The 16,946-nt window shown below is 43.3% G+C and overlaps 1 protein-coding gene across 11 annotated transcripts in view; it reads left to right on the forward strand.

The window, feature by feature from the left end:
* The window catches only part of EHMT1 (euchromatic histone lysine methyltransferase 1), a 165,307-nt gene that overhangs the window by 36,118 nt on the left and 112,243 nt on the right, over positions 1 to 16,946 (forward strand). The window contains exon 1 of one of the 11 annotated variants that reach the window (XM_067471865.1): positions 6,877 to 6,932. The exons of 8 other annotated variants lie outside the window; for them this stretch is intronic. Coding sequence is in view for 1 of the 3 variants with exons in the window: in XM_067471859.1 (XP_067327960.1) it covers positions 16,655 to 16,660 (6 nt within the window). In the remaining 2 variants the exon portion in view is untranslated. Of the gene's footprint in view, positions 1 to 6,876; positions 6,933 to 7,449; positions 7,605 to 16,550; positions 16,661 to 16,946 lie in introns of those variants that run through there. 2 more of the 11 variants (XM_067471863.1, XM_067471859.1) reach the window with 2 other exon arrangements.

Genomic DNA, 16,946 nt, shown 5'->3' on the forward strand with positions numbered 1-16,946 from the left:
ATTTGTGCCAAATTTGGTCCAAATCCGTCATGGTTTGAGTCCACAATGCTCCCTGGATGTAGGTGAACTACAACTTCCAAACTCAAGGTCAATGGCCATCAAACCCTTCCAGTGTTTTCTGTTGGTCATGGGAGTCCCGTGTGTCAAGTTTGGTTCAATTCCATTGTTGGTGGGGTTCAGAATGCTCTTTGATTATAGGTGAACTATAAATACCAGCAACTACAACTCCCAAATGTCAAGATCCTTTCCCCCCAAACTCCGCCGGTGTTCACATTTGGGCATATTGAGTATTCGTGCCATGTTTGGTCCAGATCCATCATTGTTTGAGTCCATGGTGCTCTTTAGATGTAGGTGAACTACAACTCCAAAACTCAAGGTCAAGGCCCACCAAACCCTTCCAGTGTTATCTGTTGGTCATGGGAGTCCCTTGTGCCAAGTTTGGTTCAATTCCATTGTTAATGGAGTTCAGAATGCTCTTTGATTATAAGTGAACTATAAATCCTAGCAACTACAATGCCCAAATGTCAAGGTCTATTTTCCCCAAACTCCACCGGTGTTCACATTTGGGCATATTGAGTATTTGTGCCAAGTTTGGTCCAGATCCATCATCGTTTGAGTCCACTGTGCTCTTTAGAAGTAGGTGAACTACAATTCCCAAACTCAAGGTCAAGGCCCAGCAAACCCTTCCAGTATTTTATTTTGGCCATGGGAGTTCCGTGTGCCAAGTTTGGTTCAGTTCCATCGTTGGTGGAGTTCAGAATGTTCTTTGATTGTAGGTGAACTGTAAATCCCAGCAACTACAACTCCCAAATGACAAAATCAATCCCCCCCAACCCCACCAGTATTCAAATTTGGGCGTATCAGATATGTGTGCCAAATTTGGTCTAGTGATTAAAAATCCATCCTTCATATCAGATATTTACATTATGATTCATAACAGTAGTTCAAACGACAGCACCACCAACCCAACCCATTTCTGCTCCAGAATTGCGTGGTGGCATCTGAAAAAACATGCTGCGGCCACATGTGAAGACAACTTGTATTTTATCTTTAAGCTTGCTTCCATTCTCGTGTTCCTTCAGGGTTGGTCCGGTCTTCCTGCAGTTGGGTTCTTGGACATCTTCCCCCCCAAAAAAATGAATAGGACTTCAAACCGCAGACTCTCAGGCACCCAATTTCCCCGAGCTAGCACTATTTGTGCCTTTCTGTCCTCTAGAACCTGTAGCCTGATTTGTATTCCAAACAGATGCACAACAGGATCAGCAGAAAACGTTTACCTAATAGCTATTCTCTATGGCTCAGCAAAGCTACGTTCCTCCATCTGGAGCAGCTTTCCTCAATATTTTTTCCCCTGGAGGAGGAAAAATAATTCTCAAGTCACAGGGAATGTCTATATAAAATTATTGCATGTACAGTTTGATTTCTCCTCCAATTATGGCCTTGTGCAGGATTTGGTGGCTGAAAAGAAAACTGGTTGATCATATTCATCTACCAGAAGCATGCTCAATCCCATATTCATCTACCAGAAGCATGCTCAATCCCATATTCATCTACCAGAAGCATGCTCAATCCCATATTTATCTACCAGAAGCATGCTCAATCCCATATTCATCTACCAGAAGCATGCTCAATCCCATATTCATCTACCAGAAGCATGCTCAATCCCATATTCATCTACCAGAAGCATGCTCAATCCCATATTCATCTACCAGAAGCATGCTCAATCCCATATTCATCTACCAGAAGCATGCTCAATCCCATATTCATCTACCAGAAGCATGCTCAATCCCATATTCATCTACCAGAAGTATGCTCAGTCCCATATTCATCTACCAGAAGCATGCTCAATCCCATATTCATCTACCAGAAGCATGCTCAATCCCATATTCATCTACCAGAAGCATGCTCAATCCCATATTTATCTACCAGAAGCATGCTCAATCCCATATTCATCTACCAGAAGCATGCTCAATCCCATATTTATCTACCAGAAGCATGCTCAATCCCATATTCATCTACCAAAAGCATGCTCAATCCCATATTCATCTACCAGAAGCATCCTCAATCCCATATTCATCTACCAAAAGTATGCTCAATCCCATATTCATCTACCAGAATCATGATGAAGCCCATATTCATCAACGAGAGCCAAGGTCAAGCCAAACTTCATCTACCAGAGCCATGGTGAAGCCCATCTTCATCTACCAGAATCATTGACAAGCCTATCTTCATCCACCAGAGCCATGGTCAAACCCAGCTTTATCTAGGAGAGCCATGATCAAGCCCGTCTTCATCTACCGGTATCATGGCCAAGCCCATCTTCATCTACTGGTATCATGGCCAAGCCCATCTTCATCTACCAGAGCCATGGTCAACCCCATCTTCATCGACCAGAGCCATGGCCAAACCCAACTTCATCAACCAGAATTATGGTCAAGCCCATCTTCATTTACCAGAATCATTGTCAAGCCCATCTTCATCAACCAGAGCTATGGTCAGGCCCATCTTCATCAACCAGAGCTATGGTCAAGCCCATCTTCATCTACCAGAAACATGGTCAAGCCCATATTCATCAAGCAGAAGCATAACACACTCTAATTAGCTTTGCTGCATTCAAGTCAATGGATATCTAAGAGTCTGGAGAAGTGATCGAATTAACCTTGGAGATGTCTTTTTAACTTGTGCGTCCAGGTGGAGATCCACCTTCCTACCAGTTCCTTCTTGAAGGAGAAGGAATTGGTAGGAAGGTGAAGTCAAGAAATAGTTCTTTAAGCTCTACAGAGATACTTGCAAGAACACCTCAGCAAGCAAGAGTCCAAAAGTGGCAGGTTAAAATCTGGAACTTCAGTCACCGGCTGAGACCAGATGAGAAACCCCCCTCCTGGGCAGTCAGAAAACTTGGCGACTTGGAAGGCGCTGAACAGACTGCACTCTGGCACCACGAGATGCAGAGCCAACTTTAAGAAATGGAGCTAGAAAGCAGAGTCCACGACATGTGAGTGTGAAGAAGAGCAAACTACAGACCGCCTACTACAATTCAAACCTCTCCGGATTCGAACCTCCAATCTTTCAGTCAACCAGTTCAGCCAGCACAAGGGTTTAACCCATGGCACCACCGGGGGTTCCAATAATTAATAATAATAATAATAATTATTATTATTAATAATAATAATAATAATGACTCTGGCCCAAGCCAGTCAAGGTGGTCCCAGTGGTGATCGGCACGCTGGGTGCAGTGCCTAACGACCTTGGCCTGCACTTAAACACAATTGGCACAGATAAAATTACCATCTGCCAGCTGCAGAAAGCTACCTTACTGGGATCTGCATGCAGTATTCACCAATACATCACATAGTCCTAGACACTTGGGAAGTGTCCGATGTGTGATCCAATACAACAGCCAGCAGAGTGTCTGCTGTGGACTCATCTTGTTGTGTATCAAGAAATAATAATAGTAATAATAATAATAATAATACTCTGGCCCAAGCCAGTCAAGGTGGTCCCAGTGGTGATCGGCACGCTGGGTGCAGTGCCTAACGACCTTGGCCTGCACTTAAACACAATTGGCACAGATAAAATTACCATCTGCCAGCTGCAGAAAGCTACCTTACTGGGATCTGCATGCAGTATTCACCAATACATCACATAGTCCTAGACACTTGGGAAGTGTCCGATGTGTGATCCAATACAACAGCCAGCAGAGTGTCTGCTGTGGACTCATCTTGTTGTGTATCAAGAAATAATAATAGTAATAATAATAATAATAATACTCTGGCCCAAGCCAGTCAAGGTGGTCCCAGTGGTGATCGGCACGCTGGGTGCAGTGCCTAACGACCTTGGCCTGCACTTAAACACAATTGGCGCAGACAAAATTACCATCTGCCAGCTGCAGAAAGCTACCTTACTGGGAAATTATAACATTATTATTATTTTTATTGTTATTATTATTAATTATTATTATTTGTACCTCGCCACCATCTCACCAAAGGGACTTGGGATGGATGACAAAGTGCACCAAAGTTCCTCATGTAAACAATACATAGACCTAAAAAGAATAGAAACATGAAATTACATTTACGCACCCATAATCATAGAATAAAACAATTAAAATTAATAAAAAGCAGGCACAGCTGTGGATAAAAACTGGTTGTTTTCAGTTGACACACTCAGCAGTGTGTCCATTCAATGGCTACCATGTAGGACTATTTACGTGCCACATGGCAAATGTCCTCGTTCCTTTTGCAGAAATATTGTGGCTTGAGTCTAAAAAGGCAAACTATGCTAGCGATGGAATTAAGCACCTCAATTTTTCTTCTTTCTCCAAAGAAAGAGAGGAAATTCCATCTGAACATTAGGAAGAACTTCCTGACTGTGAGAGCCGTTCAGCAGTGGAACTCTCTGCCCCGGAGTGTGGTGGAGGCTCCTTCTTTGGAAGCTTTTAAGCAGAGGCTGGATGGCCATCTGTCAGGGGTGATTTGAATGCAATATTCCTGCTTCTTGGCTGTCTGGACATGTTCCTGCTTCTTGGCAGGGGGTTGGACTGGATGGCCCATGAGGTCTCTTCCAACTCTTTGATTCTATGATTCTATGAAGGGAAATGACACATTGTATTGTCCAAGGCTTTCATGGCCGGAATCACTGAGTTTCTGTGAGTTTTCTGGGCTGTCTGGACATGTTCCAGAAGCATTCTCTCCTGATGTTTCGCCTTCATCTATGGCAGGCATCCTCAGAGATTGTGAGGTTTGTTGGAAACTAGGAAAATGGGGTTTATATATATGTGGAATATATATTTTCCTAGTTTCCAACAGACCTCACAATTTCTGTGAATGCCTGCCATAGATGCAGGCGAAATGTCAGGAGAGAATGCTTCTGGAACATGGCCAAACAACCCGGAAAACTCACAGCAACCCACATGGCACATTCCTATTTCTTTTTTCCTCTCTGTGTCTCCCTTCCCAACCACAAATGCATGCCAGTTGAAATTATCCGGTGGGTGGGTGGTTTAATTTGCAGCAAAGGGAAATTGCACCTGGAAATTTTAACTTCCCTTTATAAGAAGCAGAATTCTCTGACTCCCATTTCCGACGGGACTGTTTCCTGTCAATCTTAAAGGAGGAAGTTCCTCTACTTTTGCTTTTCAGCTATGGGAATAGCAGCGTGTCCATTCGGTGGCTACCATGTAGGGTTATTTATGTGCCACATGGCAAGTGCCTTGTTTCCTTTTGCAAAAATATTTTGAATTGAGTCTTAAAAGGCAAATTGTGTTAACTATGGAATTAAGCATCTCAAATTTTTTCTTTCCCAAAGAGGAATGACATGTTGTATTTTTGAAGACTTTCATGTTGAAGACTTTCATGGCCAGAATCACTGGGTTGCTGTGAGCTTTCCAGGCTGTATGGCCATGTTCCGTGCTGTATGGCCACCGGGCCCAATTCAAAGTGCTGGCTTTGGCCTATAAAGCCCTAAACGGTTCTGGCCCAACTTACCTATCCGAATGTGTCTCCCCTTATGAACCATTGAGGACTCTAAGATCGTCTGGGGAGGCCCTGCTCTCGGTCCCACCTTCATCACAAGTACGTCTGGTGAGAATGAGAGACAGGGCCTTTTCAGTGGTGGCCCCTCGGCTATGGATTTGCTCCCTCCCCCTTAACATTTCGGAGGCAAGTTAAAACATGGCTGCTCGAGCAAGCGTTTACAAATGCAGAGTAGCTAATATAGGAAATCGAACAATTTGACAATGGAACTGGACAATGCTTGATAATAATGAGATGCTAATGATGTTGTTCTTATTGCTTTTGTGGTGTTTTATATTGTTTTATATTGTTTAATGTTTTAATATGTATTATGTTTTTATATGTACTGATTTGTTGGAAACCGCCTTGAGTCGCCGATTGGCTGAGAAAGGCGGTATACGAACACAGTAAATAAATAAATAAATGTTCCAGAAGCATTCTCTCCTGACACTTCACCTGCATCCATGGCAGGCCTCCTCAGAGGTTGTGAGGTCTGTTGGAAACTAGGAAAATGGGGTTTATAGTGTATAGCAGAGGCGGCCCTAGGTAATTTTCAACGGTAAGCAAATAGTATTTTGCCCCCCCCCCCCCAACCAATCACTGATATATATTGTCGAAGGCTTTCATGGCTGGAATCACTAGGTTCTTGTCATGTCAGACTTCACAGAGAAGCAATTGAAATCCACAAGCATGTGGACAATTTCAACAGAAAGGAGGAGACCATGAAAATGAACAAAATCTGGCTACCAGTATTAAAAAAAACTCTAAAATTACTACAGCAAAACAGCAGAGAGGAAACAACCAGGCACATCTTAACACCTCTCAACAGAACATTTTCCCAGGCTCTGCCAGGCCTTCAAATGCTAATGAAGGTGGTCAGCTGAAACATTCACACCTAGCTCCAGCAGAGAGCTCTTTGCCCCACCCCAGTCATTCCACAGATATATAAACCCATTTTCCTATTTCCAACAGACCTCACTACCTCTGAGGATGCTTGCCATAGATGCAGGCGAAACGTCAGGAGAAATGCCTCTAGAACATGGGCCTATAGCCCGAAAAAACCTACAAGAACCTACTGATATATATTTTCTGTTCGTCGTGGGAGTTGTGTGTGCCATATTTGGTTCAATTCCATCATTGGTGGAGTTCAGAATGCTCTTTGATTGTAGGCGAACTATACATCCCAGTAACTACAACTCACATATGTCAAGGTCTATTTTCCCCCAAGAGTGCCTCAAGAGCACCCCTGAGCAAAATCAACTATACTGCAAATGTTTACTTTGCGTAATGGGTTGAGCCGCCCCTGATCTGTGGAATTTATATTTTCCTAGTTTCCTCGCAACCATTCTCTGACTCCCATTTCCGACGGGACTGTTTCCTGTCAATCTTAAAGCAAGTTCCTCTACTTTTGCTTTTCAGGTATGGGAATAGCAGCGTGTCCATTCGGTGGCTACCATGTAGGATTATTTACGTGCCACATGGCAAGTGCCTTGTTTCCTTTTGCAAAAATATTGAAGCTTGAGTCTTAAAAGGCAATCTGCGTTAGCGGTGGAATTATGAACCTTAATATTTTTCCCCCAAATGAGAAATGTCACATCCCCATTTCTTTGTTTTCCTTCCCTGCAACCTCCCTTTTCTACTTTGGAAAAGGAAACCCACACATTTCCAAACATGATGATTTATAATTCTCTGCGAGCTTGACTTAGTTGAGGCCGTTGCCGGATGAATTTGGGGAAAGTTCCTCCTGGTGTCTCCAGACCCTGTTTTGGTGTCCACACACATCCAAGAAGAAGGGATAGAAAGAAAGGGGAAAAAAAGATGGCAGGCCGTGGTGTGCCTGTAAACAATGCAGTTATGAAATGGCAGTGCACGGCTTCTCCGCATGCTCGAAAGGCAAGCCGCCGGTAGGGGGAGGTGGTTGGTTGGTTGGAGCGAGATGATCGAATTCAGAGCAATTTTGGGGATGGAAGGGAAAGAAGGCCGACAGAGAAGAGGCGAGAGACTTCTGGGACTTAGGCCTGGAGGCTTTGTCTGCCGGCCCTTTCCAAGGAGCGCCTGCCCTGCCAGGATCTTGACTTCTCCGTTGGGGAGGTGGCTTTTGTGTTTTCCTCAGCTTTTCTTCCCCGACTTGGTTCAGGCTTCAGTTGTTGCTTGTTAGGCAGCTAGGCCTTTGGTTGTGATACTTCCTCCTCCTCCTCCTCCATCATCTCTTTCTTTCCCTCTTTCTTTCCACTCCAACAGCTGCAACCTTCCCTCTTGTTTTGTGCAAAATCGCCTTGATCTTGCCCTTTGTATCCATCAGGATGAATCTCAAGTTGGATTCATCCCTGCTCCATTTCACAAGACTATGTTTACGTCTCTGTCTTGTCTTTCCCTCCCCATCTAGAGCAATTCTTGGCAATGCAGGGCGAACTAGGCTTCTAAGATAGATAGATAGATAGATAGATAGATAGATATTAGAAGCCTAGTAGAAGCCTATATAGATAGATAGATAGATAGAGCCATTGCAATGTTTGGAGAGTGAAGGCAACACATAACAGCATGTGTTTGGATCCTGCTGGTTCTGTGACTTGCATGACTTGCTCTTCCTTCGCCTTGATTGATCTTTGTTAGGTTTCCAGGGACTTGGGAAGGTTTCAAAATTGACGTTTTCCATCCAGGGAAGGGGGGTACAGTTGGTAATGCTCTTTTCTCAGACAGAGATAATAAGCATGTTTGCTTTTACGTCAGGCCCATGTATTGCTTTGAGACTTACTTCCAGGTAAGTGTGCATAGGAGCGTGGCTTTAAACTCTTGATCCTCTCCCAAACTATTGTGTCATCCATCTTTCCTTCCTTCCTTCCTTCCTTCCTTCCTTCCTTCCTTCCTTCCGTCCGTCAATCCTTCCTTCTTCTTTCATTCAATCAATCCTTCCTTCACTCCTTCCTTCTTTCTTTCCTTCCTTCAGTTCTTCTTTCCTTCCTTCAGTTCTTCCTTCCTTCCTTCCTTCCTTCCTTCCTTCCGTCCGTCCGTCCGTCAATCCTTCCTTCTTCTTTCATTCAATCAATCCTTCCTTCACTCCTTCCTTCTTTCTTTCCTTCCTTCAGTTCTTCTTTCCTTCCTTCAGTTCTTCCTTCCTTCCGTCCATCCGTCCTTCAATCCTTCCTTCCTTCTTTCTTTCACAATCCTTCCTTCACTCCTTCCTTCCTTTTTTCCTTCCTTCCTTCTTTCCTTCCTTCAGTTCTTCTTTTGTTCCTTCAGTTCTTCCTTCCTTCCTTCCATCCATTCATCCATCCTTCTTTCCTTCCTTCAGTTTTTCCTTCCTTCCTTCTTCTTTCATTCAATCAATCCTTCCTTCAGTCCTTCCTTCCTTCCTTCAATCCTTTCTTCTTTTTTCCTTCCTTCCTTCACTCCTTCCTTCCATCCATCCATTAATCCATCCATCCTTCTTTCCTTCTTTAAATCCTTCCTTCCTTCCTTCAGTCCTTCCTTCCTTCCTTCCTCCTTCCTTCCTTCCTTCCTTCCTTCCTTCCTTCCTTCCTTTTCTTCCTCCCTCCCTCCTTCATTCAGTCCTTCTTTTCTTCCTTCAATCCTTTCACCTTCCTTCCAGTTTCAAACCATATTGTAGTATTTCTTTTGCCAGAGGTGGCTTATCCATTGACTGCTGTGTGTTTGGGTTTTGTGTGTTGGAACTTTCAGTTGTCTTTGAAAGCTATAAAAAGTCACTGTTGATGGATTTTCCTATTGTTGCTATATCCTGAACCCCACATCCCATCCTTTGGTGGGGAGCTCACATTTATGGCTGGACTGAAGAAGGGGAGGCACAGAGAAGGGAAAATGGGAAGCACTGCTGTCTTTGGTTGATCAGTCTGGGGAAATGGTTGCGAAAGAAAGAAGAGGTGTGTTTATATATAGATTTTGCACATAGCTGTCTGAGCCTGTGAACCACTGTTGAAAATAATGAGTATGACTAGCCTAGGTCTCCTTTGTATCTGCCATTTTGACTTCTAAGACAGGATATTTTGCAGTTCCCAGGCCTAGGGCATCAGAAAAGTGTTCTACAAATATTTTATAACATACCCTTCTCTGTATCTTTTTTATTGGTTCATAATTGGTGGTGAAAATACTTTGCTTTCAATTCCAATCCTCCCTTCAATCTTTTCTTCCTTGATTCCTTCCTTCCTTCAATCCTTCCCCCTTCCTTCAATCAATCCTTCCTTTCTTCAATCCTTCTTTCTTCAATCCTTTCCCCCCTTCCTTTCTTCAATCCTTCTTTCCTTCTTTCTTCAATCCCTCCTTCCTTCCTTTATTCAGTCCTTCCTTCCTTCCTTCCTTTTTTCCTTCCTTCCTTTCTTCAATCCTTTCCTTCCTTTCTTCCTTCCTTCCTTTCTTTAACACTTCCTTCAACACTTCCTTCCTTCAATCCTTCCCTCCTTCCTTCCTTCAATCAATCAGTCCTTCCTTTCTTCAATCTTTTCTTCATTCCTTCCTTCAATCTTTCCTTCGTTTTTTCTTCTTTCTTTCTTTCTTTCCTTCCTTCCTTCCTTCAATCCTTTTTTCCTTCCTTCCTTTCTTCAATCCTTCCTTCCTTCCTTCCTTCCTTCCTTCCTTCAATCCTTCTTTCCTTCCTTTCTTCAATCCTTCTTTCCTTCCTTCCTTCAATCTTTCCTTCCTTCCTTTCTTCAACCTTTCCTTCCTTCAATCCTTCAATCCTTCCTTCAATTCTTTTTTCCTTCCTTCCTTTCTTCAATCCTTCTTTCCTTCCTTTCTTCAATCCCTCCTTCCTTCCATCCTTCCGTCAATCCTTCCTTCCTTCCTTCCTTCCTTCCTTTTTTCCTTCCTCCCTTCCTTCAATCCTTCTCTCCTTCCTTTCTTCAATCCTTCCTTCCTTTTTTCCTTCCTCCCTTCCTTTAATCCTTCTTTCCTTCCTTTCTTCAATCCTTCCTTCCTTCCGTCAATCCTTCCTTTCTTCCTTCCTTTTTTCCTTCCTCCCTTCCTTCAATCCTTCTTTCCTTCCTTTCTTCAATCCTTCCTTCCTTCCGTCAATCCTTCCTTTCTTCCTTCCTTTTTTCCTTCCTTCCTTCCTTCAATCCTTCCTTCCTTCACGTTTGGCCTGAAAACGAACAATGATGTGGGTGAAGTAAATCAGTCTTGTGAAATGAGCAGAATATTAATAATCATCATCATAATCATCATCACTTTTTAAATATCTCGCCACCATCTCCCAAAAGGGACTCAGGGAGTGGCTTGCAAACCACATCATAGTGCGGCAGATGTAGATACAAAATAGAGTAAAATACACAAACATTTATAAAACAATAACAATAACACAGGGAGAGGGATTTTGAGTCTGGAAGGCAACAGGCGAGTGAGGAGTTGGATCTTTTCTCCAGGAGTTTTATTTTAGGCCTTCCAAACCCATTCTTTCCGAAACCATTCTCTGCACACACACAAATCACCACTTCGCATATGTGTGTTTTTTCTTCTTGCGAGTTACAGAAGAGAATTTTTCAACCATGCAGATTTTTTTTTTTGCTTCCTGCACATCATGCACAGGTTGACCTATTTTCAGCTTTTCTTTTGGCTTTGGTGCCACTCTCCGTTCGGTCTCTAAATTAGAGTCAAAAGGAAGAGAACCCAACAGTCTTGGAGTTCCAACCTTGTCTCCTCCTCTTCCTGCCCCATTTCTTCCTCTTCCTCCCCTCTATCCTTAAAGCAACAATGAAAGGAAATTGTTGCTTCTAGTATTTCAGCTCTTCCTCCCCCTCTTCTTCCTCTTCCTTATGTTTTGAAAGCAGAAATCAAGGTAACTCAACAGTCCTCGTATTCCAACTTTTTCTTCCTCTTCCACCTCCTTTTCCTACTCTTGTCTCACTTAGTATTGCTTTGTGTTGCCACCGTGTTCCTGTGTGATGGCTTCTCTTGTTCGAACTTGTGACTCTTCTTGAGTTTGGAGTCTTTCTTCTCCAATATCTAGCTTTATTCTCTTGAGTTTATTCTCTTGAGTTGCTTTTTCTCTGCTATCCATAGTCTTCAAGAGCGTTTGAGTGTATTCTCGAAAGCTTTCATGGCCAGAATCACTAGGTTGTGAGTTTTCCGGGCTGTCTGGCCATGTTCCAGAAGCATTCTCTCCTGACATTTCGCCCACATCTATGGCAGGCATCCTCAGAGGTTGTGAGGTCTGTTGGAAACTTACTTACGTAGTCCGAGGATGATGGTCCTCCAAGTGTAGTGTCCTGGTGGTGTGTCTTCATCTTTATGTCCTTCAACTCCCAAAAAATCCTAACAACTGGTAAACTGGCTAGGATTTCTGGGAGTTGTAGGCCAAAAACATCTGTTGACCCCAGGTTGAGAACCACTGTTCTAGTGTGAAGGCTGCTGTGTGTAAAAGCTGCTGTGTGAAGCTCCTGTGTAACCAGTGTGAGAAGAGGCTCTGTGAAAGCAAAGCTATTTATCTGCATAAGAAAGAAGCCCAGCGTGGAAGCAAAGAAGGAAGTGTAAAGAACTTGAATTGTATTATGAAAACCTTGTTCTTGTAAATAGTATTTACTTAGGCGATCCCTTGTAGTCCGAGAAGGATTGTCTTCCAAGATCGGTGTCCTGGCGGTCGGTCCGTAGGTGACTGTGGAGCTCTATTCTTGATCTGCATCTTCTCCCACAGTGAGGGCATTGGTTTCCAGGTGGAAGGTGGTCCTGGTCGGGGTTGGCTTGATGCGCCTTCCTCTTGGCACGTTTCTCTCTTTCGCCCTCCATTCGTGCTTCTTCAAATCCTACAGCACTGCTGGTCACAGCTGACCTCCAGCTGGAGCGCTCAAGGGCCAGGGCTTCCCAGTTCTCGGTGTCTATGCCAAAGTTTTTAAGGTTGGCTTTGAGCTCATCTTTCAATCTCTTTTCCTGCCCAGCAACATTTTGTTTTCTGTTCTTGAGTTCGGAATAGAGCAATTGCTTTGGGAGATGGTGGTCGGGCATCCGGACAACATGGCCGGTCCAGCTGATGGCGGAGGACCATTGCTTCAGTGCTGGTGGTCTTTCCTTCTTCCAGCACGCTGACATTTGTCTACTTGTCTTCCCAAGAGATTTGTAGGATTTTCCGGAGGCAGCGCTGATGGAATCGTTCCAGGAGTTGCATGCGATGTTTGTAGACTGTCCACGTCTCACAGGCGTAAAGCAGGGTTGGGAGGACAATAGCTTTATAAACAAGCACCTTGGTATCCCTATGGATGTCCTGGTCCTCAAACACTCTCTGCTTCATTCAGAAAAAAGCTGCACTCACAGAGCTCAGGCGGTGTTGAATTTCGGTGTTGGAAACTAGGCGAGTGGGGTTTATATATCTACCAGCCGCCCCCTGCCACGCGTTGCTGTGGCCCAGTCTGTGTATATGTGTTTTGTGTGTGTATATATTTGTGTATATGTGTGTATATATATATATATATTTGTATATGTGTATATATGTGGTTTTGCAAATGCATTGTAATGGTTTTTTTTTTTGGCTTTTTAAGTCCCTTCCGCTGTGTTTTGCAGTGTTTTTATGAGTCTCTTGTTGGCCTGATAGGTGTATCGTGTCCAAATTTGGTGTCAATTCGCCCAGCGGTTTTTGAGTTCTGTTAATCCCACAAACGAACATTACATTTTAATTTATATAGATGGAATGCCCAGGGTGGGAGAAAGAACCCTTGTTTGTTGGAAGAAAGTGTGAATGTTGCTATTGGCCACCTTGATTAGCATTGAACGGCCTTGCAGATTCAAAGCCTGGCTGCTTCCTGCCTGGGGGGATCCTTTGTATTTATTATAAACGTTTTAAATAAGGGGGAAATACTCTTGTATATTAGAGGCAAGTGTGAATGTTTCAATGGGCCTTGCAGCTTCAAAGCCTGGCTGATTGCGACCTGGGGGAATCCTTTTTTGGGAATGTGTTAGCTGGCCCTGATTGTTTCTTGTCTGGAATTCCCCTGTTTTGTTTATGTTGTTCTTTATTTACTGCTCATTTTCATGTTTTCCTCCTTTCTGTTGAAAGTGTCCACATGCTTATGGATTTCATTGGCTTCTCTGGGTGGTCTGACGTTGTGGTTGTGAGAGTGGTCCAGTATTTCTGTGTTCTCCAATAATATGTTGTGCCCATGTTGGTTCATCAGGTGCTCTGCTATGATGAACTCAAAAAACAGAGGAACTTTGTCAGTGTTGATGTGGAGAGGGTCTGATTTGCCCACCCTGGAACATGCAACATATCACTGTCCTTCTTTAAGGGTCCCTTTCAAATCTATGATACTATATCTGTGTGTGTGTGAATCATATCTATCTATCTATCTATCTATCTATCTATCTATCTATCTATCTATCTATTTCTATGGCTGGATGGCTCTTTGTCAGGAGGACTTTGTTTATGTTTTCTTGCCCTGGTGAAGGGAGTTGGATTGGATAGCCTTACGTATTTTCTGTAGGTCATGGGTGTTCTGTGTGGGAAGTTTGCCCCGATTCTGTCATTCGTGGGGTTCAGAATGCCCTTTGATTGTAGGTGAACTGTGAATCCCAGTGACTACAACTCCCAAATGTCAAGGTCTATTTCCTCCAAACTACATCTGTGTTCATATTTGGGCATATGGAGTATTCATGCCAAGTTTGGTCCAGATCCATCATTGTTTGAGTCCACAGTGCTCTCTGGATGTAGGTGAACTACAACTCCCAAACTCAAGGTCAATGCCCACCAAACCCTTCCAGTATTTTCTGTTGGTTATGGGAGTTCTGTGTGCCATGTTTGGTTCAATTCCATTGTTGATGGAGTTCAGAATGCTCTTTGATTATAGGTGAACTATAAATTCCAGGAACTACAACTCCTAAATGACAAAATCATAATTTTTGAGAGATGGGCACTCTTTGTGTTGTGAGACAGTTTGTTGCCAAATTTGGTTTGATTTCATTCATTGGTTCTTTTGTTTTTAAGGAACTCATTATGCACAGAGCATTTTATAGTATTATTATTATTATTATTATTAATAATAATTATAATAATAATAATAATTATTATTATTTGAAACACGAAAAGATGAGCCCACAGCAGACAAGATCACTCAGCTGGCTGTTGTATGGGATCATACGTCGGTTATTATTATTATTATTATTATTAGTACTATATATACATCAAGGGCAGTCAACAATTTATTTTATTTATTTATTTACAGCGTTTTTACCCCATCCTTCTCAACCCCCGGCTTTTTCCTCTCTTCCTCCTCCTATTTTTCTTCCTTATCCTCCGTACAGCCCGGAAAACACATAACAACCCACTCACTTTGTTGCTACAGTGTGAGGAAGAGGAAGGAACCCCTACCATGTTCCTGGAATGTTTGTGTGATGGCTTCTCTTGTTCGAACTTGTGCTTCTGATGAGTTTGGAGAGTTTCGTCTCCAAGATCCAGCTATCTTCTCCACCCTTGAGTTGCTTTTTCTCTTCTACTCATAGTCTTGAAGAGCCTTGGAGCTTCCTAGGGAAGGTTGGCCGAGAGAAGAACCAGAACCATCATCTTTGGATGATCTTTGGATGATGATCTTTGGATCATCTTTCCCTTCTTCTTTAAGATGGGTCTTTGGGATGCAACTATGTTCTCTGTGTGTATGTAAACCATCCTTCTGTTTTGTGATATTGTGTCGTTCTGACGCCTTGTACGAACTTGCGCTTCTGATGAGTTTGGAGTGTTTCGTCTCCAAGATCCAGCTATCTTCTCTACCCTTGAGTTGCTTTTTCTCTTCTACTCATAGTCTTGAAGAGCCTTGGAGCTTCCTAGGGAAGCTTGGCCGAGAGAAGAACCAGAACCATCATCTTTGGATTGTCACTAGAACCATCATCTTTGGATGATCTTTCCCTTCTTCTTTAAGATGGGTCTTTGGGACGCAACTATGTTCTCTGTGTGTATGTAAACCATCCTTCTGTTTTGTGATATTGTGTCGTTCTGACGCCTTGTACGAACTTGCGCTTCTGATGAGTTTGGAGAGTTTAGTCTCCAAGATCCAGCTATTTTCTCTACCCTTGAGTTGCTTTTTCTCTTCCACGCATAGTCTTGAAGAGCCTTGGTGCTTCTTAGGGAAGGTTGGCCGTGAGAAGAACCAGAACCATCATCTTTGGATTGTCACTCGAACCATTATCTTTGGATGATCTTTAGATGATGATCTTTGGATCATCTTTCCCTTCTTCTTTAAGATGGGTCTTTGGGACGCAACTATGTTCTCTGTGTGTATGTAAACAATCCTTCTGTTTTGTGATATTGTGTCGTTCTGACGCCTTGTACGAACTTGTGCTTCTGATGAGTTTGGAGTGTTTCGTCTCCGAGATCCAGCTATCTTCTCTACCTTTGAGTTGCTTTTTCTCTTCTACTCATAGTCTTGAAGAGCCTTGGAGCTTCCTAGGGAAGCTTGGCCAAGAGAAGAACCAGAACCATCATCTTTGGATTGTCACTCGAACCATCATCTTTGGATGATCTTTGGATGATGATCTTTGGATCATCTTTCCCTTCTTCTTTAAGATGGGTCTTTGGGACGCAACTATGTTCTCTGTGTGTATGTAAACAATCCTTCTGTTTTGTGATATTGTGTCGTTCTGACGCCTTGTACGAACTTGCGCTTCTGATGAGTTTGGAGTGTTTCGTCTCCAAGATCCAGCTATCTTCTCTACCCTTGAGTTGCTTTTTCTCTTCTACTCATAGTCTTGAAGAGCCTTTGAGCTTCCTAGGGAAGGTTGGCCGAGAGAAGAACCAGAACCATCATCTTTGGATGATGATCTTTGGATCATCCTTCCCTTCTTGTTTAAGATGGGTCTTTGGGATGCAACTATGTTCTCTGTGTATGTAAACAATCCTTCTGTTTTGTGATATTGTGTCGTTCTGACGCCTAACCTCTGTGAAAGCTCTCCAAAGCCTGGAGATTAATAACCCTTCTGTTGTAGGCAAAGAGAATGGAGACAGACGGCAAAGGGGGAGAGACACACACGCGGAGACTCTTATTCTGAAGCCGGCCTTTGCTTGGCAGTTGGCTTTTGTTGGGAGTGCTGCTAAAGCAGACATTTCTCTGCTTGGGAGGGTTGGGTATAAGATTTCCCTGCCAATCAGGAGCCGACAGATTGGGGCATGGTGGAGTCTGAGCAAAAAGGGAAGTTTGCTTTGCATTAAAGGGGGAAAAATGGAGGTACTGGCACAGTTGTCGTTGGGAGCACGTCTTGGGCGGGTTTGGTGGGGATTGGGTGGTTGGATGATTGGCCATTGCAGGATGCCAGGGAAGGGAGTGTTTTGTGTGTGTCTTGTTGCTGGTGGGGTTGGATAGGGTTCTTGTTGTGTTCAAAGAACCTTCAAGCTTGGTCAAGGAGAAGGAAGCAAGGTTGTTGGCTTGTCCATGAACGTGTGAGACTCTGTCTTGGCTGGAAACACTCTGAACCTTGTGGAGGATGTTCTGGATTCAGTGCTGCAGTTGGGTT

This window comes from Anolis sagrei, chromosome 11 (assembly GCF_037176765.1).
Source record: "Anolis sagrei isolate rAnoSag1 chromosome 11, rAnoSag1.mat, whole genome shotgun sequence".
Taxonomy (NCBI): domain Eukaryota; kingdom Metazoa; phylum Chordata; class Lepidosauria; order Squamata; family Dactyloidae; genus Anolis; species Anolis sagrei.